Source organism: Lactuca virosa, chromosome 8 (assembly GCF_052849685.1).
Source record: "Lactuca virosa cultivar CGN04683 chromosome 8, Lactuca_virosa_CGN04683_v6, whole genome shotgun sequence".
Lineage (NCBI taxonomy): Eukaryota > Viridiplantae > Streptophyta > Magnoliopsida > Asterales > Asteraceae > Lactuca > Lactuca virosa.
In genome coordinates this window covers 330017295-330041235 of record NC_136433.1, presented here as the reverse complement: position 1 = coordinate 330041235, position 23941 = coordinate 330017295, and the positions used below count along the sequence as shown (strand labels likewise).

General features: G+C 40.0%; 2 protein-coding genes across 2 annotated transcripts; one reads left to right on the top strand and one right to left on the bottom strand.

Moving 5' to 3' along the window:
* Positions 1–2276: 2276 nt before the first annotated feature.
* LOC145129012 (4-coumarate--CoA ligase-like 9) lies at positions 2277–6189 on the top strand. The gene is made up of 6 exons (XM_079063769.1): positions 2277–3371; positions 4266–4455; positions 4572–4717; positions 4841–4908; positions 5758–5860; positions 5937–6189. Exons 1-6 carry the CDS (start codon positions 2346–2348, stop codon positions 6066–6068), a joined length of 1665 nt encoding a protein of 554 aa, XP_078919895.1. The 5' UTR covers positions 2277–2345; the 3' UTR covers positions 6069–6189.
* On the bottom strand, positions 5422–8291 carry LOC145129013 (adenylate kinase 4-like). The gene is made up of 7 exons (XM_079063770.1): positions 8028–8291; positions 7293–7438; positions 6983–7102; positions 6727–6894; positions 6565–6654; positions 6388–6453; positions 5422–5672 (listed from the first exon to the last, which is right to left on the bottom strand). Exons 1-7 carry the CDS (start codon positions 8134–8136, stop codon positions 5637–5639), a joined length of 735 nt encoding a protein of 244 aa, XP_078919896.1. The 5' UTR covers positions 8137–8291; the 3' UTR covers positions 5422–5636.
* Between the last annotated feature and the right edge of the window lie 15650 nt (positions 8292–23941).

Below are 23941 nucleotides of genomic sequence, written 5' to 3'. Positions count from 1 at the left end.
TACTATATCTCGCTTCTCAATATAGTCTGAATATATGGCTCTTGGGTATTTGTTATGTGAATTAATTTAGGTATTAAAAGTGTTGTATGATTTGGGGTTTAAACATCTTGTTCAACTAAATGTATTTTGTGATAATGAAGCTGCTATTAACCTAGCTTTAAATCTATTTTCTCATGATAAAATAAAACACTTTGAAATTGATGTGCATTTCATAAGAGAAAAGATTTCAAGGGGTATTATTAAATTGGTTAAAATAAATTCTTCTAATTACGTTGCACACATTCTTACTAAGTCTCTTGTGTCTTTTCAACATGACATAATTAGTTGAAAATTGTCTTTTTTCTGTATTTTTTTTTCAAAATGTCTAGTTTGAGCGGGGTTGTCGAAATATATAAAAGTTGTTGGTCAAACTAACCATTTTGTTATTAATTTCATTATTGTATATTTTATGTATCGTATATTTGTATTTGGGTGCAGGTGCTCAAGTGCATATGATGAGGGGCTTAGCTGTAACTTCACTCGGTTTTACAAGAGGGATCTTCAAATCTTTTCATCCCATGATATAAATGTAACGGGTATGCAGATTACGGTTAGATTATTCATTACACACATACACTCGTGATATTTTCTATGTTCGTTCTCTCATCTTCTCTATTTGATAGTTACAAGTCAGGGTTTACACTTCAATCTTTGAGAGACAATCACTGTGAGAGTAGAATATGTATAAGTAGTGAGTTTTTGTTTGTAATTGTTCATGTAAAACGAACTGGTGTGATTATAAATCGAGATATTCATGTTAGAAAGATTTGTGTTCATAGTTTTTTCAAAGAATAACTATTATGGATCATTTCTCTTAAAATAACTTGTTTTATACATCGCTCCATCTCAACTATTTAATGATTAAATTTCTAAAATTAATTAAAACTCGATAATCTACCTCCTCTAATAAACAAAACCTAAAAATGCCACATGTCATCATTTTAAACATTAAGCTGACACGTGTCATTTTGTTAGTATTTTTCATTTTTATCTTTTTTATTTAATTTGATATATAATATTAATAACCCTTATTTACGGTTCAGAGTTATATATAGTGACGAAATATTATATCTTAAAACTAAGCAGAAAATAAATTTGAATTATTAGCCATAATTGGAAGATTATTTTATTTCCATATTTTTCTTCTAGAATTAAGAAGGGAAGTTTTTATGTATTACTATCTTATTAATTTAAAATTTACATATATGTTTGCTAAATTAAAAATTTTCCATTATTAATCAGAGGCATTAAATCCGATTTTTTAATTTCTATAACTTTTTAAAGTTTTCAATTTCATCTCTGTGATAGCACAATTTTTGATATCATCTTATGGAAAGAATCAATTTCAAAAAATCACTAATACAAGTTTTAATTGCATAAAACCGTAAAGAACTTCCCTCAAAATGTAATTTTAGTCAATCAATTTGAATTGGTTTTAAAGATTATAAATTTTCAATTTTGACTAACAAGGGCGCTCTAGTTTATCTTTTTTAAATATAATATCATCATTTTGTTTATTTTATCAAATAATAACTTAATATAACTAATAAATATCTAAATAATCAATATGATAGGATCAATAACAATCTTTATCAATAGTTGGTTTGTTTCTCAAATAACATGTTTTTAAACATGTTTAATTGTATGTTGTTTTAATTTAAAATAAAAATTAAATAAAATTGTTAATTTTAAATAAAAATAGTAGATTTACAAATAAAATTTCTAATGTCGCATATAAATAAGTTTTAGAAATATATAAGCAAATTATAAAATTTTATTTCTTATAACATATTTTACTTTTTAATAGTAAAACATATTTTATCTTATTCTTTTCTATTTAATAATAATAGTCATGTAGCACTAATTTTCTTTTAATTTATTTTTCCTTGATTTTAATATTTGCCTATGTAAATAAAAAAATAGACTAACGGAGGATATTTGATTTCTCTATCTAATAGAAATCATGTATCTAATAGAAGTGGTGATATTTGATTTCTCTATCTAATAGAAATCATGTATCTAATAGAAGTGGTAATTTGATTTCTCTGTCTAATAGAAATCATGTATCTAATAGAAGTGGTAAGCACAGATTAAAATCAAGAAAAAATAAATTAAAATCAATGTATCTGTGCTTACCACTTCTAGAAAAAATATGTATATAATTACATTGATTAAAATTAAATAAGGCATAATCTAAAGAACTTTATAATCAGATTTATCGCAATGGCCTTTGATTCTCTATTTGTCTCCATTAATCAATAAATTTTCAATAAGAATTCAAGGTCACAAATTAGCTTCAAACGAAAATGACAATCTCGAATTCCCAGTTATCAATCAATCCCCAAAATGGATTTTGCTCCAAAACCCAAATCTACCATAGCCTTAGACCTCCATATCCTCTACCTCCACAGTCCACTCCTTTTTCCATAACCGATTTCATCTTATCGCTCCCCAAAACAACCACCACTACCACCGGAGCATCTATCATTGACGCCACCACCCGCCGCTTCATCCCTTACTCCGACGTCCCACTTCTTGTGCGCAACCTTGCAGCCTCACTCCGCCAACCACCATTGTCTCTCTCAAATGGAGCGTGTGCTTTCGTTATTTGTCCCAATTCCGCCAATCTCCCGATTCTGTACCTTTCTCTCTTCTCGCTTGGTGTTGTTGTTTCGCCTTCGAATCCTGCTAGTTCGATTCAAGAGATTTCTCGCCAACTCCGCCTCTGTAAACCGGCGGTTGCTTTCGCGACGGCGGAGTCAGCTAACAAGTTGTTAGAAGTTGGATTTCCTAATCCGGTCGTGGTAATCGACTCGAACGAATTTGAATCGATGATGCGAACTAAACCAAATGGATCTGAAACAAAAATTGAAGTTTTGCAGTCCGATACAGCTGCGATTTTGTACTCGTCGGGGACTACAGGGAAGATCAAGGGGGTGAAATTAACGCATAGGAACATGATATCAACGATTGCCGGAGCAAACTTCGGACGTCAAGATAGATCTTCTCCGGCCGTGTACCTCTGCACGGTGCCGTATTTTCATATATACGGGTTAGGGTTATGCATGAGGTTGGTTGCGTTTGGGGAGAGTTTGGTTTCGATGGCGAGGTTTGATCTGCGTCTAATGTTGACATCGATTGAGGAGTTTAGTGTTACTCATCTAGCATCGGCGCCGCCGGTGGTGGTAGGTTTGGTGGACGGCGATAATGACCATTTGGTAAATCGAACCAATTGGAGCTCTCTGGAAAATGTACTGTGTGGCGGAGCATCGCTTACGATGGCCGTGATCGATAAGTTCAAGAAAAGATTTCCGACTGTGTCGTTGTTGCAGGTTTGTTGCATGACATCTTATCGTAACTTGTTCCCAAAAGACACTTTTCGTAATTTTTTATTGATATTATAAAATAATAACTTCAACTATTGAACTCACCAAAAGTTTGAAAACAACTTGCATTTTCTTTTGTAAAATACTACATTTTTTAGTCTCTCTAAAAAATGGGTCCAAGGTGACATACTTAATCGTTGCGTTGTTTATTTATTTATTTAAAGAACTAATATAACCATATTTTACTCTTTTTAGAAAAAAAGAAAGTCATACTTTGCTATAGAGGTTTGTTTTCAACCAATTATGCTATTTTTAACACAAAAAGACATCCATACGTATCTCCTTTTTTTTTCCATAGAGATGCTCAATAATACCCTTATGATCCCTATTGGTTTATTACAATATTAATTCATATATTTTTTTTTCTAGTTTTTGTTACATTAACTTTATAAATTATGTTATAGATAATTATAAACTATTGTAGCTAATTATTATATTCTTTAAAGCTAGAATTTTATTAAATAAAAAATTACATCTTTAACATACTTCAACTTAAATTTAAAATTTATCATAAACTATAAATTTGATTATAAATATAATATAACAAGCAACAAACATTTTAGTTAGAATATGATTATAATGTTAAAAACATACACAAATCATAATAACATTTAAACTTAAGGAACCAAACCATTAAAAATAAACATCAAATATGGGTATGTATAACAAAAACTAGCCGGTAGCTGGTGTTTTTCTTTATGTACAAGTGTTTAATAAAATTATTATAAACTTTTGAAATATATAATAAAACTACATAACATAAACGCTAAAATGTAAAAGCTCCTAAAAGATCTCAAAAGCTAAGTGAAGTAGTTTTTGGATTGTGATTACTGTGTTCAGGCGTATGGATTGACGGAAACAACGGGTGGAGTCTCACGAATTGCAGGTCCATATGAGAGCACAATCGCAGGCACCGTAGGGCGGCTCATAGCCCGTTGTCAAGCCAAGATAGTTGATCCCAACACCGGTGTCGGTTTGCCTCCCATGAGCCATGGTGAACTATGGCTTCGAGGTCCCTTCATTATGAAAGGTCAATACATAATTACAACTTTATTTTTCATATGCGAAATTTATGGCTATTGCCTATTATGGGAAAAAGCTTATTACTTTTTCTCTTTTTAAAGTTGTGGATAATTTTTTTTTAAGGCTATGTGGATGATAAAGAAGTTAGTGATACAATGGTGGACTCGGATGGATGGTTGAGAACGGGTGATCTTTGTTACTTTGATAATGAAGGCTTCTTATTTATTGTGGACAGATTAAAAGAGTTGATCAAATATAAAGGTTATCAGGTACATTGATCATTCAATTCTCATGGTTATTTTGGTTTTGGTTTGTAGATTAATCAAAATACATTCATATCAAAGCATTGTGTCTATGATCTTTCTAAGTTATTTAAACCACGTGACATGTAGGTGCCTCCTGCAGAATTGGAACACATTCTACATACGCACCCTGACATTACCGAAGCAGCTGTGATTCCGTATGCTTTTCTCCCCTCAAAGATTGTTTTTGTTACATAGTACAAAACTTATGACACTAACATGCTTTCTAAGGGCAAAGGGAGTCATTCCCACTGAACCCACTGCCACATCATTTTTTTCTCTTTTATTTTTCATCATCTTTGCGAACCCACAACACACGAAAATCCTATCTTTTTGAAGCCACTCAATTAAAAAAAAATACAAAACAATCAAATATAAAATTTTAATTAGCAATAGAGTTATCGGTGGTACCACTCCCGCTTCAACGAGTGAAAGATGAAGAAAAATAGAAGAGAAAAATTGATGTGGCAGTGGGTTCGGTGGGTTAGGAGGGAACGACTCCCTCCTCCCTAAGGTTATTTTCGATAATACATATGAAAATGATATTCACACAATTTTCCATCGGGTCAGATCAAAATGATCAAACATTATTGGCTGTCGGTTCAATGCTCTATTTTCCCCTATCAAACTTACTAAAATCACATAAAATTATTAAACATAGAGGTCAAATATATACAACATTTTTTTAAAATTATCCCAAATATCAATACATAATTTTTGAATCAAGAAGAATACCCCACTCTTCATAATAGAAAATCCAACTATGAGTACAATGACATGGTGTTTTGTACAACGCAACAAAACCAACCTAAAATGTCATTTGTTACATAGGACATGACAGAACATGTTATGTACCGAATTATGGTCAACATGCATTGGGTTGATGCTAGTTCATGACTCCCATCCAAGGTGGGACAAGGACCTGTTCAACATAGAAAATAGCCTTAAAAAACTTGTCCAGTTCTGTTTTTTTAGTAATGTCCGGTGTAACAAACACAACCTTGCAGGTATCCAGATGAGAAGGCAGGACAAGTACCGATGGGATTTGTTGTTAGAAGAAAAGGAAGCACCATTAACGAAACACAAGTCAAAGATTTTGTGGCAAAACAGGTAACTTTATTTATTTATTTATTCATTTCGTCACTGTTTCCCTAAATTATTAACAACCATTGCAAACAACATGTAGGTTGCACCATACAAGAAACTACGAAGAGTCCGTTTCATCGATTCGATACCAAAGAATGCTCCTGGAAAAGTACTAAGAAAGGAGTTGATCAAGATGGCTCTCTCTGACTCAGATGTCACTTCTAAGCTTTAGTATTATATGCCATAATTAATTCATATTACAATGGCAAATAAATAGTGTTTTAATTCAAGATTTTAGAATATCAAGCAAATTAGATTCAAAGTTGGAATAATAGAGTTTTATTCTATGTCAATGTCAGCAACTGAAACAGCTGGCTGCCCTCAATCCTCTCATGGATGGAAAAATGGAAATTGTAGCAAATAAAGTTTGGCCGATCGATCCGATAATGTATCGGATTACATACAATATTCAAGTAAAGTAATAATAACAATCAAAACAGAAAACACTAAATCCTTTAAGAAGATAAAACTTTCTGAACCTCAACAGTTACCTCCTTTGGGGGTTTCTCTGCTGGAAGCATTGCAACCACACCCTTCTTACTGTAGTAGTCTATAACCTACAGTTCGGTAAAAAAAAAAAAAAAAGTGTTGTCAGAATAAATGACAATTAAAAAATAATAAACGAGAGAGAAAATGTAAAAAGTTAGGACTCAAAAAGAAACACTTACTGGTTTAGTTTGCTTATGAAAAGCCTGCAGCCTTGACTTGAGAACTTCGGCAGTATCATCTTTTCTTTGCATTAATGGCTCTCCAGTAACCTTCAAAAATACAAATTACCATCACATCATAAACATGACATGACTCATTATTCTAGATGTCTATATGCTTACATCATCGATTCCGTGAACCTTAGGAGGTGCAAATTTTGTGTGGTAGGTCCTACCACTTGAAGCGTGAATCCAACGGCCAGTAATTCTTTCTTCTAAAATGGAGTCATCAATTGCAAAATCAAGCACCTTATCGATCTTAGTTCCTTGTTTTTGAAGCATCTCATCAAGCTGCAACAAATGAGAGAGTAATTGGTAAAAAAAAAGGTTTTAAAATTTGTAAGTAGAAGGAAGGAGATAAGGGTAAATGGGTAAATACCTTCTCGGCCTGGGCAACTGTTCTAGGAAAACCATCAAGAATGAACCCTTTTTGGCATGATGGCTTCTTCATTGCTTCATCAATTATCCCAACCACTAGGTCATCCGACACTAGTTCACCCTATTAAATAACCAATTAACCATAAACAAAAAAATAATTGAAAATATCAACCTACTTTCATTAATCATTGGTTTGTTTATTATAGCATGTCCTATTTTGCTATTTCTTGCTTTTAGCCCTTTGCAAGAATGATCAATTTGGGCAAAAACTGTTAAGTACTCATATTACTAAGTCAAAGCAAAGCATATACCTTCTCCATGGTTTCTTTAGCTTTAATCCCGAGTGGAGTTTTGGCTGCTACAGCGGCTCTCAACATATCACCTGTTGCCAAGTGGCAAAGGCAGTATTCATCCTTAATGATGGGGGATTGAGTACCTTTGCCCGATCCAGGTGGGCCTAACATTTATTCATTTTCTCATAAGCATTTCATCAAACACATAGAAGACAATACAGATCTGATAAAAATATCATCCAAAATCTTCAACTCATTCATAGCAAAGCAGATAAAATTTATCAAAAAGGCTTTCTTTTGCAATTTAAACTTCTAATCAAATCAAATTCATACCAATATTCTCATATCTCGAATGTAAAATTCCAAATTTGGTATTATTTTTTGCCACAAATCAAGTCTTCATAAACCAAAATTCCTAGGAATTCACGTCTCAGATCAAAAGTCAAGGTATAGACTTCACATTTGGACAGATCTTAGAAACACAAAAAAACGACCACCATGAACATGCAGCAGACTAATGGAACACTATACCATTATACCCTAAAACTTTCGTACGTCGGAATTCAACAAAATTATAAGATTGGAGATGGAAGCGAGAACGTGGTTTAAGCTCATAATTTGGGGATAGAACAATTATTATACTCGAGACTATGGAGCTGTAACCCAATTCGAGGAAACATTTACAGATCTCAAAACAAACCCTAAAAGGAAGAGTTAACATAATCTGGAAGAACGATATGTAAAAAAGTGTACCTATGAGGATGAGGCGTTTGTCAGGCTTAGATGAACACTTGAATCGGCGAAGAAGTTCGGTCATCATGTCCATTGAAGGTACATCTTCCAAGGAGGTGGTGCTCGCCATTGAGTTCTTCACAGGTCGTTTGGGTTTTTGATGGAATAGCGGTTAAGGAAGAACGTCAATAGTAGGTGGTGTGGGGGTGGGGTGAGGGGAGGGGTAGGTGTACCAACCCCGAATAAAATACTACGCACAGTCGAGAACGAGAAGAAGAAGAAAGAAGATGACGACGGGGTTTTCAAAGATTTGTATACGTCGAGGAGGCCACTCTTTTGACTTTTTGACCCCATCACTTTTGTTTTAGAAAAAAGAACAAATTATTCCCACCGTTTGCAAAGATTTCAGGTTTGGTCCTTAAATTTTTTTTGTATTCGGATAGTTCCTAACATATCATTTTGTTGTGTTTTTAGTCCCTTGTAGAGGTAAAAAGACTATGTTGCCCTTTATATTTCTTTTTCCAAAATTTTTATTGTTTATTAATTATTATTCCAAATACAATAAATAATTAATAGAACCCTAACCAACCATCTCACCCTCTCATCGCTCATCTCTCCCCTTAACTCTCACTCCATCGTATCAATAATCAATCAGATGAAGGAAACACCTTTGGAACTCGGCCAACCACCACCGGAACCACCAGCTCGCGGCTACCGGAACCACTAGATCGCGGTTGTGAACCACTAGATCACGACGGAACCACCAGAAACCTCTGTAATTGCCATATATTACGTATTTGTAGACTATTTCTTCGCGTCCCTTCTCTTTAATCCGCTCTCTCACCAGAAACCGTTGTGGCCACCATCGTCGGAAACTTCGTCGTGAAATCAGAAATCTAAATATAATCCAAAAAAATCCATTCTACAATCTAAAGAACTAATTAACTAAGAAAACCATTGTCATCGTGTACTCAGAATTAAAAGTTGTATACAAAACCTGAAATCAAATTTTGTTTTAGAAACCGTTCTTAAAAAATTGCTCCAAAAATTCCCGAAATCAAGCACAAAGTCAATTTCTCACTACTTTGGTCGACATCCACAACAAGATGAACGTACAAGGTCATTGAAGAGAAGAAGGGATTCGACGGCAATCCGACGGCAAAGTGCAGGCCTAGTCGTTCCAGACGAAATATATATGTAGGCGGAGGAGGCACCGACTTCTTCTCAGAATCAACCTCATATATCTCCGCCTCTTTTTCGATAATAGCTCTCTACTAGACAAAATATAGTTGTTCTTCATGGTCCCATCATTCATCCTATTGTAAAGTCGAAATTGTTCCGTTAAATCGATACAATGTAACACCCCAAAATATGAAGGTAAAAATTTCATTTTTAAAACAACCAAAACACCCATTTATCGTTTACTCAAACACTTAAAGGTATTTTATAATAAAAACTGTTATCATCGTACAATCCCAAAATCTCAAGGTTGCGGAAAATATGGGTGTATGCGCTGCGATCAAGTCGGACCCTTCCCTTTTGAACCAGAAGTACCTGAAACCATAAACAACAACTATAAGCACAAAGCTTAGTGAGTTCCCCAAAATCGGTTTCTTCTTCTTGGAATGCAAGTGATAGCCGATTTTAGTGCTTAGGGTTACATATATATATAATGTAGAATACCAAGAGTCATGTGTAACCCTAATTCTTACACTTAAGCTTATGATCCAACAATTGATTTGGATTAACATTTCATGGACTAACCCACAAGCTTAGCCCATCACAAATCAATCATGGATTATTAGCCCAATCCATATGTATCACTGATTTACATAATCGGTCCCTATTAATTTAATTAGTCTCTTTTGATCACTAAATTAATTCCATATTTATTCTTGATCAATACTAATTAAATAATATGATTTCTCAGTTAATATATTATTCTTATAATATATTTATAAATCATAAATAACCTCTTTCTCAAATACCCATCTATCAAATTGTTTTGGTGAAGGCAACCCGAAATGGACCATGCTACTATTGGGTCAAGTACATACCAATTATAGTTATGGGCTTAAACACCTAATCCAACAGTCTCCCACTTGGATAAGTCTAATAACTATAACTGCCAATGTAACTTAAAATCCGATTAGCAATCGTAGCTCTCAAAAAGCCACTGTCGAACTCTGACGCGTCCATTAGATGAGGGATCATATAATCCTCTGTTCTTCAAGATATCGCGTGGAAAAATACATGAAACATAGTCATACTTATTGTCCTACAGTTTTGTTTCCCGATTTCCGATTTGTCTGACATAGAACTTAATTGAACACATCAATTGAGTCCTGACCGGGCCCGACACATAAGTTAAAACAAAATCATCGGGGGGCCCAAGATATCACTTTTAATCCTCTTAGGATAAAAGGAACACATAAACTTTGAGTTATATGCTTGTACTAACTACTCGTTAAATCATACACAACAGTACGTTTTATAACATCAAGTTACTGATGCGGTTTCGCACTACCAATGTACAACCAACTCATAATCAACAACTCATATATCTTGGTTTGAAGATTATACGATATTATCATCTCACAATCACTCGTGATAAATTCCATGAAGTGATTCATGTGAGTGTGGGTTTAGTCCAATACTCAAATCTTATTTCAAGAGCACTCATGAATGTTTGTAGAAAACTTTGCTATGTCTAACACCTTAGACAATCTTACAAAAACCCATTCATGACAGTCTACTTTCATAACCTACTTCCATAGTATGATCGACTTGTAACATCCCGAGATTTGGCAGGTAATCCCGAACCCTATTCTATCATTACCTTGTCATTTATGATCCTTCGGGTTGGAAGTGAAGAGCCAAGATAAGTTTAAGGGCCAAGTTTGCAAACTTGGACCAAGAGGGAGTACGCTGTGCGTACATAAGAGTACGCTAGGCGTACTAAGGTCCGCCTTAGTACACTGGGCGTACACTTGTGTACGCTGGGCGTACTAATGTCTGGGTGAAACTGTAACACCCCGTTTATTAAATGAATAAATAGATAAAGTTGATGAATGGATAGTAGCCTTAAAATCAATAATTTTATAATAAGAGTTGGTCTCGAGGAGTTAATTGTTACAATATTAGAAGTTGGGGGTTTAAAAGTGTGAGTTTCAGATTAGTTTTGTAAGTATTTAAGAAGGCAGGGACTAAATGGTAATTTATGGGACTTCTTTTGAAAAGATTTTTGAGGTTAAGGGGCTAATTGGTAAATTCCGGAGTTTATTTGTATAGAATTTCAGAAGATGGGGTTAAAAAGGTAAAATAGGAACTTAGATTGAAAGGAATGTGAGAAGGAGGGGCTGGAATTGTAATTATGGGAAAGTTTCTATTTGGTCGGGGTATATAACTCGTGAAACCCTAACCCTAAGGCATGTGTTGCAGCCGCCAACCCCCCCTAAGCATCGGTCGCCATTTCCCCACCCTCCTCCTTCACCTCCGATAGCCGCCATCACCGGAGGGCGTCCAGCCGCCACCATATCCGTTGTAGCCAGAAGTCGGGTTGTCGAGAAGAGCCGCTTAGACCGACAATGCGTTCGGGAAGGACCGGTCGAGAGGCTGATGTCGGGCCTCGGCGTTGTAACCTCCACCAGTCGACTGCTTCATCAAGTGCGCTGCCCCCATCCCGTTTTTCGATCTACGGTCGCCGCTCCGTCCCACAACAGATAGCCGGCGCGCCACCTTCCTTTATCAGTGCTCCGGTCAAACTCCTCATCCCTAAGGCGGATCAGCTGCGTTTGCGTCGTGTGTCGATAGGCCGAGACTCAAGGAAACTCGCCACCACCGTGAGGTGGTGGCTGTTGATGCAAACCACCGCTTGCCGCCGCCGTGTAACCTTCCTCCTACCGCCTTATGACGGATCTTGACACCACCAGCCACCTCTACGAGTTTATGTATGGGTGTGTATCCTAGTAGACCAGTTGTATTTGATTTTCATAAGGTTGTGGTGGTTTGTTTAGCCGGAAAATGAGAACAGCCACCACCACCACCGCGAGGTGGTGGCTGCCGCCAAGCGCCACCGCCGACCACCATGGTGTGGCTGTGTGTGTGTGTGCGTGTTAGTTAGTGTGTGTGTGTGTTTATGTTTGGATTAAACACTGTAATTGTAATTAGCTTTGGTTAATAATAAAAATAATGATAACCACCATCGTAAGGTGGTGGCCGCCGCCATGAGCCGCCATTGACCACCACTAACCGAGGTGGTAGTGGGTGGTTCCCCACAAGCAAAACCCTAATGGACCTAGCCAAAACCCTAATGGGCTTAAAGATTAATTTTGGGCCTATTGGGCCATGTTTGAGTGGAAACCCTAATTAGGGTTTAGAAAACCCTAATTGTGAGCAATTGGGCCTTAGACTTATTGGACCCACTTTTGGGCTATTGAGATTGGATTGTGTATTAAGCCTATTTTCTCTATATCATTGATCTAGTAGAGTAAAGGACTTAATGGATTAAGTCCTTAATGAGTTAAGTAAGAAACACTTAACCCTAATCGTTATTTTATGTGAAACCCTAGTTTCACTTGGGCCTTGAGTTGGGCCTTTCGATTGGATTTTGGTAATTGGTTTATTAATGGGTCATCCAAGAATAATCAAATGGACTAGAGTAATTAGTTGGGCTTTAGGGTAAGGCCCATATGAAGGATTGCACCCAATTTGGAAAATTGGGCCATTGATGGGCCATAGATTGGGCCTAGATGGTTGTATGATATTGGGACCTTAGAATGAGACATGTTGGACTGGACTGAACAATTGGGCCTTAAGGGAAGTCCATGTAGAGGTTTGGGCCCAATTTGGAAAGTTGGGCCATATGTTGGGCTTTGATCCCTAGTTGACTTTGGGCCTATGGATTGGGCCTTGGGCTTGGGTAAGCCAAGCTAGGGGTAATGTAGTAATTATCCAAGGTATGTATTTATAGTTATGTAGTGGAACCCAATTATTAATTGGGTGTTATTTTGATATTGACAGATCGGGAATCTGTCATCCAGCAGCTATGGTTTTGTCAGCAGGACTTCAGCAGTGTGAGATGAGTTTCCTTCCAGTAGGAACGGGTCTACGGCCACAATGCCGGCCCATGTAGATAGCAGTAGATCCGAACTGCGGTCCGATACCGGGGTGGTCCCGAGAAGTAGTTCAGTATGCTTGATGTCTTTGTGACTCAGGCATGTCTAGGTGTTATGTGTTCCGGCTGCGGTCCGATGCAGTATGCAGTATATGAGTTATTATTATGTGTTATGATTATGATATGCTATCATCAGTCAGTTCCGGACTTCGGTCCGATGTAGAGGGCAAGGCCTTAGTTAGTTCCGGACTTCGGTCTGATGCAGAGGGCAAGGCCCTAGTTAGTTCCGGACTTCGGTCCGATGCAGAGGGCAAGGCCCTAGTTAGTTCCGGACTTTGGTCTGATGCAGTGGGCAATGCCTAGTCAGTTCCGGACTTTGGTTCGATGCAGTGGGCAAGGCCCTAGTCAGTTCCGGACTTCGGTCCGATGCAGTGGGCAAGGCCCTAGTCAGTTCCAGACTTCGGTCCGATGCAGTGGGCAAGGCCCTAGTTAGTTCCGGACTTCGGTCTGATGCAGTGGGCAAGGCCCTAGTTAGTTCCGGACTTCGATCCAATGTAGTGGGCAAGGCCCTAGTCAGTTTCGGACTTCGGTCCGATGCAGTGGGCAAGGCCCAATATTTGCTTTATGTGTTATTGTATGGTATGTGATAGTTTGGGGGAGCTCACTAAGCTTCGTGCTTACAGTTTTCAATTTTGGTTTCAGGTATATCAGTTTTCAAAAGAGGAGCTCAGGAAGATTGCAGTGCACACACCATTTGTTCAGCCTGAGATGTTTATACTCTGATATACATGACAGTTGTTATATTATTCTGAGATACATTGTTGTGATTTTTCTATGACGTATGATGACTATGGTTTTATTACTGATTTAAAACGAAATTTTCAGACTGTATTTTTGGGATGTTACAAGTTGGTATCAGAGCCTTGGTTTGAGGGATTTGGGCACACTTTCGGGTGTGTCTGAACTCAAACTAAGGAAGTAGTATAAAGTTTTCAAGGGAAAAACCATGTTTACAAAAGGATTTTGAGAAAAGAAAACAATTTTAGAAAAAGTATAAAGAAAAGAGTTTTAGAAAAAGCGAAAAGAATTTTGAAAAGAGAAAAGCGTGTGGTGCATGCAATCAGCCGAGCTCAAGTAAGTACTCCCAAATTACCCATACAAGTTCATGTTATGATATGAGTATCATCTTTATGAGAACTACATGCTAGATTAGGACTAAGGATCTAGGAAGGATGCCTTATGTGCCTATTGTATGTGTATCAGCTTTATGAGAACTGCATGCTAGTTTAGGGCTAAGGATCTAGGAAGGATGCCTTATGTGCCTGTTATATGTGTACCAACTTATTGAGAATTGCATGCTAGTACAGATTAGTCAGTATGATAGCCAGAGTAGTATATGCTTGATTATGTGTACTCAACGCCTGAATGCTGCTTGCTTTGTGCTTTTAGGAGTTCTAGTTGTCTTTCACTAACTAGTAAACGAATATGTTAAGTTACATATTGCAAGGACTAAATAATTTCAGAAGGTTAGGTCTAGCTCTATTTCGCAGCTCTTGTTTGAGTCCAACCGTTGTAGGGTAGGATCTCTCATTCGAAGAATTATCTAGTCTGAGTAACATGTAATAGTATTCGTGAGCTAGTTAGGGGAATAAAGCAGGGACTTCTTATGCAGCTGATGGCGGAGAGTGGGTTAGTGATTACCCTAGGGAAAGCCTAGGATGAGATTAGCAAGATATCAGTAGTAGTAGTAGAAGGGACTTGGTGGAGTCGAGGCAGTACTTGAGGAAAGTACGAATAGATGTGGAAGGTAGTATGGGCCCGTACTACTGAAAGCAGAGGATCCGTACTCAAATCAAGGAAGACTGAGATAAGACCAGGGAACTTGTAGTGTGTGAGATCCCTCGAGTTTTGATGAGTATTGTGATGTTAGTGATGGTATATTACCGAGTATAGTGACGCCACATGGTAGACCAGATGGTAGTTCTGGTGACGACCAGGGATCAGGCTCGGACTCTGGAGTCGGGCAGGTTGATGATCAGATGAGGGAGTTCATTCCATCTGAGATTACGCGCAATATCATTGACCAGACTCCTTTGATCTCCAGTATGGTCAAGGAGGGCATTATAGAGATTTGTGAAGAGAGGCCGAATGCATTCTGCACTGAGATAGCAGTCATGATAGGGACGCGTACATTGATGTTTCGGGAGTTCAAAGCTTGTGAATCTTTAGATTGTCATGGGGGTTAGGGACCCCATTGTTAGCAGCAGATGGTTGGCAGATGTCGCCAACACTTTTATGCCAGACATTGTCTCGAAAGGAGACAAGATCTGACTTACTTCCTGTCTCCTGAGGGATAGAGCACGAGATTGATAGGAAGAGGTTGGTAGTGAGTTGAGTGATGATGCGGTTGATGCTGTGTCATGGGATGACTTTTAGACCAGATTCTGGGCAGAGTGTGCCCAGGCGATTGAGGCGCAGCAGTTAGCGAAGGAGCCGTTAGATCTCCACCAAACGACTGAGACTGTGGCAGAGATCACTGCCAATTCTCGGGAAAGAGCTTATATGGTGCCACAGTATGCATCAGATGAGGAAATGAAGAAGGTAAGTTATCAGAACATACTGTAGAATGATAGCAGGGAGATTGTGAGTATCTCGGGGTGCAAGACCCTGAATGAAGTGACTTCTAGAGCTCGAGAGCGGGATATTGACTTAGAGGACACTAGGAAGAGGGAACCAGATCAGTTGCTTATAGTGAGGGGTCTCGGGAGGAGACCGTAGATTTCATATCAGCTTCTGAGAGGCCAGCGGGGTCAGATTCGGTGCAGCACTTCCGGGAAACTGCACAAGGGAGCCTTTTGTTCCAAGGGTTGAGTAAGTGTAACCCTGAGTTATCCTCGGTTTGTGTCTGAATTATAGTTTCAAGAGATGTCATATGCCAATTGCATACCGAGAAGCATTAACTAGTAGTGAGAGAGCAATTCCCCAGATTACAGAATTAGGAAAGTACAGCGTCATCTTGGTTTATTCCAAGACTAAGGAGCAGCACGAGAAGCACCTGAGGGAGGTGCTAGAAACTTTGAGTAGGAAGAGAATTTTTTCAAGTTTCCCAAATTGTGAGTTCTGGTTGCGCGGGGTGCAATTCCTTGGGCACCCTGTCAACCAGAAGGGTGTACTAGTCGATCCGGCCAAGATAGAGGCCGTGATGTTGTGGGGGATTCCGAGGTCTCCAATTGAGATTCGGAGCTTCCTGGGTTTAGCTGGTTATTACCGGAGATTTATTCGGGTTCTTGGAGGTGGTGTGATCTTTTGGACTGGCTAGTATTGAAACACTAGCAATGGTAAGCGTGGTTTCAGCAGATTGGTCATAGAATGGTAAGAAGGATTGAGAATCCTTCTAGTATTGTGTGCTGTAAGACGTTAGTTGAATCAAAGTGGGGAAGAATCATCCAAGGATTTAGAAGTAGGAGCAGTTTTGAAACTGGGATAAGTTTCGCATCCTTGTTTGGAAGGAAGACAGCCCAAACGGCTATATGGTTCAAGGATAGTGTGAGATGGAAGTTCGGAAAAGCTTACAAATAAGGAGATCGCGTTCCCGTAATGTTTGCTAGCAAGCCTTAGGGAATCGGGTTGGGGATTCCAGTCAGGACATGAGTTCAGTTGAGGGCGGGTCAAGCGCGTGTTCGATCCAGTATGGAAAGTGTTGTAAGTCTGCGAGTGTAGCCGTGGCATTCACTAGCAGCCAGATAGTGTTAGAGTGTTGTAAGTCTGTGGGTGTAGCCGTAGCATTCACTAGCATCCATATAGTGTTAGAGTGTTGTAAGTATGCGGGTGTAGCCGTAACATTCACTAGCAGCCGAATAGTATTAGAGTGTTGTAAGTTTGCGGGAGTAGCCGTAGCATTCACTAGCAGCCAGATGGTGAAAGAGTGTTGTAAGTCTGCGGGTGTAGCCGTAGCATTCACTAGGTTGGTAGATAGCGTGAGTGCATTGTTAGGACGCGAAAAGAACAGTAGTACCCACCATTTCGGGTGTAGCAGTAAGGAGATGGAAATCCACGGATTAGATTTCGGAATTACCTAGGCGGATTAGACCTGGTTAAGCCAGTGATAAGACTGTAGAAGCGCCATTACAGCTATGAGAGTAAGGAAGCAGGGGACTGCTTAAGGTCATTTATGACATGAGGCTACCAATGGTCATGTAGCAATCACTTTTAGCCTTGGGTTTGGTGACGTCAGGATTCGACGTATGGAATCGATCAGTTAGATCAGAAAGTTATTAGAGCCTCAGTGGCATGGTAACTAGTGGCAACTAGTTCTAGAGAAGGAATTTGTTCAGAAGTCGTGTGAGGCGACTAAGTGGGAGTCCTTTGGCTCTGCAACCGGGCCGGAACCCGGTATTTCAGATGATTGGCGAAAAATTGAGACCAGGTAGGTCTCGGTAGATGTTAGAAAGCAGCCATGTGGCAACATACAGTTTCAGGCAGTTTAGTGTTTCAGGCAGTCAGTGTTTCAGGCGGTTCAGTGTTTTCAGGCAGATCAGTGTTTCAGACAGTTTTAGGTCTCCAAAAGTAATGGTATTTGAGGATCTCATGTATGATAAGCGTAACAGATTGCTGAGTAATGCTTAGTCAACCACCGTAGGGTTCATCTATAATGATTTAGTATGAGTGGTCTGTCAGGGATTCAGACCATCTCGAGACAATAGATTTCAGACGGAGTAGATTTGATCTTGTTGCAAGGAATTCATCCATCTGCAGAATTTAGGGCCTTGCAAAGGATGGTTATGGTTACCCTGAGGAAGACAAGGGGGTGCACAGGATTGTGGCCATGTTATTTGAGTGGTTTGGCGTGTAAGGAATGGTAAGAAATGATTTCGAGGACGAAATCCAATTTAAGTGGGGGAGAGTTGTAACACCCCGTTTATTAAATGAATAAATAGATAAAGTTGATGAATGGATAATAGCCCTAAAATCAATAATTTTATAATAAGAGTTGGTCTCGAGGAGTTAATTGTTACAATATTAGAAGTTGGGGGTTTAAAAGTGTGAGTTTCAGATTAGTTTTGTAAGTATTTAAGAAGGCAGGGACTAAATGGTAATTTATGGGACTTCTTTTGAAAAGATTTTTGAGGTTAAGGGGCTAATTGGTAAATTTCGGAGTTTATTTCTATAGAATTTCAGAAGATGGGGTTAAAAAGGTAAAATAGGAACTTAGATTGAAAGGAATGTGAGAAGGAGGGGCTGGAATTGTAATTATGGGAAAGTTTCTATTTGGTCAGGGTATATAACTCGTTAAAACCTAACCCTAGGGCATGTTTTGTAGCCGCCAATCCCCCCTAAGCATCGGTCGCCATTTCCCCACCCTCCACCTTCACCTCCGATAGCCTCCATCACCAGAGGGCGTCCAGCCACCACCATCTCCGCTGTAGCCAGAAGTCGGGTTGCCGAGAAGATCCGCTTAGACCGACAATGCGTTCGGGATGGACCGGTCGAGAGGCTGATGTCGGGCCTCGGCGTTGTAACCTCCACCAGTCGACTGCTTCATCAAGTGCACTGCCACCATCCCGTTTTTCGATCTCCGGTCGTCGCTCCGTCCCACAGCAGATAGTCGCCGCGCGACCTTCCTTTATCAGTGCTCCGGTCGAAGTCCTCGTCCCCAAGGCGGATCAGCTGCGTTTGCGTCGTGTGTCGATAGGCCGAGACTCAAGGAAACTCGCCACCACCGTGAGGTGGTGGCTGTTGATGCAAACCACCGCCTGCCGCCGCCGTGTAACCTTCCTCCTGGCGCCTTCTGACGGATCTTGACACCACCAGCCACCTCTACGAGTTTATGTATGGGTGTGTATCCTAGTAGACCAGTTGTATTTGATTTTCATAAGGTTGTGGTGGTTTGTTTAGCCGGAAAATGAGAACAGCCACCACCACCACCACCGTGAGGTGGTGTCTGCCGCCAAACGCCACCGCCGGCCACCATGGTATGGCTGTGTGTGTGTGTGTTAGTTAGTGTGTGTGTGTGTTTACGTTTGGATTAAACATTATAATTGTAATTAGCTTTGGTTAATAATAAAAATAATGATAACCACCATCGTAAGGTGGTGGCCGCCGCCGTGAGCCGCCATTGACCACCACTACCCGAGGTGGTAGTGGGTGGTGCCCTACAAGCAAAACCCTAATGGACCTAGCCAAAACCCTAATGGGCTTAAAGATTAATTTTGGGCCTATTGGGCCATGTTTGAGTGGAAACCCTAATTAGGGTTTAGAAAACCCTAATTGTGAGTAATTGGGCCTTAGACTTATTGGACCCACTTTTAGGCTATTGAGATTGGATTGTGTATTAAGCCTATTTTCTCTATATCATTGATCTAGTAGAGTAAAGGACTTAATGGATTAAGTCCTTAATGGGTTAAGTAAGAAACACTTAACCCTAATCGTCATTTTATGTGAAACCCTAGTTTCACTTGGGACTTGAGTTGGGCCTTTCGATTGGATTTTGGTAATTGGTTTATTAATGGGCCATCCAAGAATAATCAAATGGACTAGACTAATTAGTTGGGCTTTAGGGTAAGGCCCATATGAAGGATTGGGCCCAATTTGGAAAATTGGGCCATTGATGGGCCATAGATTGGGCCTAGATGGTTGTATGATATTGGGCCCTTAGAATGAGACATGTTGGAATGGACTGAACAATTGGGCCTTGAGGGAAGTCCATGTAGAGGTTTGGGCCCAATTTAGAAAGTTGGGCCATATGTTGGGCTTTGATCCCTAGTTGACTTTGGGCCTATGGATTGGGCCTTGGGCTTGGGTAAGCCAAGCTAGGGGTAATGTAGTAATTATCTAAGGTATGTATTTATAGTTATGTAGTGGAACCCAATTATTAATTGGGTGTTATTTTGATATTGACAGATCGGGAATCTGTCATCCAACAGCTATGGTTTTGTCAGCAGGACTTCAGCAGTGTGGGGTGAGTTTCCTTCCAGTAGGAACGAGTCTACGGCTACAGTGCCGACCCATTTAGATAGCAGTAGATCCGGACTGCGGTCCGATACCGGGGTGGTCTCGAGAAGTAGTTCAGTATGCTTGATGTCTTTGTGACTCAGGCATGTCTAGGTGTTATGTGTTTCGGGTTGCGGTCCGATGCAGTATGCAGTATATGAGTTATTATTATATGTTATGATTATGATATGCTATGTTTAGTCAGTTCCGGACTTCGGTCCGATGCAGAGGGCAAGGCCCTAGTTAGTTCCGGACTTCGGTCCGATGCAGAAGGCAAGGCCCTAGTCAGTTCCGGACTTCGGTCCGATGCAGTGGGCAATGCCCTAGTCAGTTCCGGACTTCGGTTCGATGCAGTGGGCAAGGCCCTAGTCAGTTCCGGACTTCGGTCCGATGCAGTGGGCAATGCCCTAGTTAGTTCCGGACTTCGGTCCGATGCAGTGGGCAAGGCCCTAGTTAGTTCCGGACTTCGGTCCGATGCAGTGGGCAAGGCCCTAGTCAGTTTCGGACTTCGGTCCGATGCAGTGGGCAAAGCCCAGTATTTGCTTTATGTGTTATTGTATGGTATGTGGTAGTTTGGGGGAGCTCACCAAGCTTCGTGCTTACAGTTTTCAGTTTTGGTTTCAGGTATATCAGTTTTCAATAGAGGAGCTCGAGAAGATTGCAGTGCACACACCATTTGTTCAGCCTGGGATGTTTATACTCTGATATACATGACCGTTGTTATATTATTCTGAGGTACATTGTTGTGATTTTTCTATGACGTATGATGACTATGGTTTTATTACTGATTTAAAACGAAATTTTCAGACTGTATTTTTGGGATGTTACAGAAACCCTAATATTTAGGGTTTGGGGCCTATATAAGCAACATTATGAGCTCTAGAACCTCTCTTACCTCAGCCTCCACATATTACATTCGTCCTCCCCAAACCCTAACCTCTCCTTTGTGTGTTTAAGCTCATTTGGTGTGTTCTTGAGTGCTTTAAGAGGAATGTATTGCATCAAAGTGTTGGAAAAGAAGATCAGGCTTGTAGATCTGAAGTTTGCTTGTGCTCAAGAAGCTCCATAAGGTATAAAGTTCCAAACTTTATGCATATATGCATAGATCTCATCGTTTCACCTTATTAGAAGCATTTATTGTCCCAAAAGCCATAAGGAGGTGCATGTTGTGATTTGGACGAAAAGAGTTGTCCTTCCAGACTCTTGAAGGGACCTTGAGTGATAAAAATGAGGTCCCATTAGCTGTATGTATCCCATGCAAAGAGAAATAAGGTCTTAATGGATTTAGACCAAGCATTAAGAACTTTATGAATGTCCAAAGTGATAAAGTTCATGACTTTATGGATCCTAGGCATGTTAGGTCTCTGGATCTGAAGTTTGGGCTTAAGAGCTTAAGCCATTATGCACTTAATGAGGTTTTGGAAAACTGTCCAGTACGCTCAGCATAAATCCAGTACGCCCAGCGTACTGGGTCAACCACCCCGATGGTGGTCAACGTCTGGATGAGTACGCCCCGCGTACCAGAGGAGTACGCCCCGCGTACGTCCTCTGTTGGGCCATTGTCAAATGGGCTTCGGGTTTGGGCTGTTTATGGACTAAATGGAATTGGACCTTTGGTGGACTTTGTAAATAAGTTATTTAGGGCCCATTAGTGATAGTGGATCATGGGGGTTAGGTCCAATTAGAAGGTTGGGCCCAATTTAGTAAATTGGGCCGATAATGGGCTTTATTTTTGGACTTTCAAGTCAAGGATTGGGTAATTGGGCCTTGACCCAATAAAGAGAATGGACTTAATGAATGGTGTGGGCATTTAGTCAAGAAGGTTATTTTGGGTATTAATTTGGTGTTTATTGTGTAATAGTTTGGCATTCCCGGCGAGATCGCAGTCAGAGGTTTTTAGTATTTCAGCACTACTTGCGAGGTGAGTTATCCTCACTATACTGAAGGGTCTAAGGCACCAAGGCCGACCCTTTGGATTTTTATCTGGGTATGTTATGCTAGTATGATCTGTTAGATCGGTATCCTAGTAGGTAGGATAATATTATGTGGTATGTGGTATGATCTGTAGATCGGTATCCTGGTAGATAAGATGGTATTATGTGCTATGTGGTATGATCCGTTAGATCAGTTGATGTCTATAGACTGCTATGCAATTATCTGTTATATGTGCACATGTTTGTTGGCGGTTGAGGCTTATCTGCTTTGTGCGAAAGCCGATAGACCTGGGCATTCCAACCTGTTGGTTGTGGGCCGTGAGTATTCCATCCCGAGGAGGATTGGACTCATAGTATGTGGGCATTCCAACCTGTTGGTTGTGGGCCTGGGGTATTCCATCCCGATGATGATTGGACCCATAGTATGTTGGCATTCCAACCGGATGGTTGAGGGCCTGGGGTATTCCAACCCGATGGTTGATTGGACCCATAGTATACTGTTTATGATTATATATGTATTGATGTGGGTATGGGTATTTTGGGGGAACTCATTAAGCTTTCGGGCTTACTGTTTCAGTTTATTGTTTCAGGTACATCAGGGGATCGCGGCAAGGCGAAGGCGTGATCGTACAGCTCCTCATGTTTTGTTTATGTTTCTGGGAAAGACTCTGATATTAGACTATTTTGAAAACAAATTTGTAATAACTGCTGGTTTTAAATGTTTTCTAAAAGTTTTAAATTGGCTTGAATTTTTGGATGTTACAAGTTGGTATCAGAGCCTTGGTTTGAGTGAATTGGAGGAACACTCGTGTGACTCCAGTCTCAAATCAAGGAAAAGATTTTCAAAATGATTTTCAAATGGTTTTCAAAATAAGTAGAGGAGGATGCAGGGTCTACGATCAGCCGGAGCCAGTAAGTAGACCCCAAAATACCATACAGTTATTTGATTATGTGATATGTTAGAACATCATGCTAGTACTAGGCTAGGGATCTTCAGGAATTGCATGATAGAATTGCCTGGTTACATGATGCCTGCTAGCCTAGGGTTTTCTTTATATGAAATTGACATCATTACTGTAGTTGCTTAGTGTATGCATCATGGTCGTACATAACTAAGATCTTATAGCCTGAGAATGTTTGGTTTGGCCTTATTTCCTGTTTTTGTTTGATGAAGGGCTTAGGGTAGGATCAAGTATTCAAAAGTCTATAGGGTCCAGCGTTATGTATGACTAGCATACACTAGTGCTGTAGGGTTGGTGGAAGTTTCATAGATGGGTGGGTTGTGTGAGACCGGTAGGTCAGTTGTGAGACAGTTAGCATTCCTCTAGGAGTGAGGTTGGGCGATCACCATGGGCATGTATAGTGATAGGGTGTTGTGGTGATACTTGAGACAAATATGGGTAGGTGTGGAAGGTAGTATGGGCCCGTACTACTGAAAGCACAGGACCCATATGCGTAGCAAGGAAGTCACAACCCCTAGGGTTTAGTCGGGAGTTGGTTCCCGACTATTTATGCGGATGTCTAATATCTTCATGTTATATTTTCAGTATGGTGGTTACGAGGCGTTTCGTGACAGGATCCGGATCGGGGATCAGGACAGGGTGATCAGGAGGCCCCAACAGCACATGAGGTTATTGGCCAGGAGGGGCCAGTGTTGACAAAGGATCGAGTCAGGGAGATCATCCGCGAGGAGGTGGTCGAGATTTTCTGGGGTCAGATTCCGGAGTTGTTTGGGACTATCAAGTCCGCTATGATGGAGTACTTTGATGACAGATACGCAGCCCTTGCTGAGACGGCTGCCGCTGCAGCTACCGTGGCTGTAACAACAGCATGGGGAGGAGTTGGCCGAGTTTTCCAGTAGTGGGACTTCGATAACACGAAGCCCCCGACTTTTG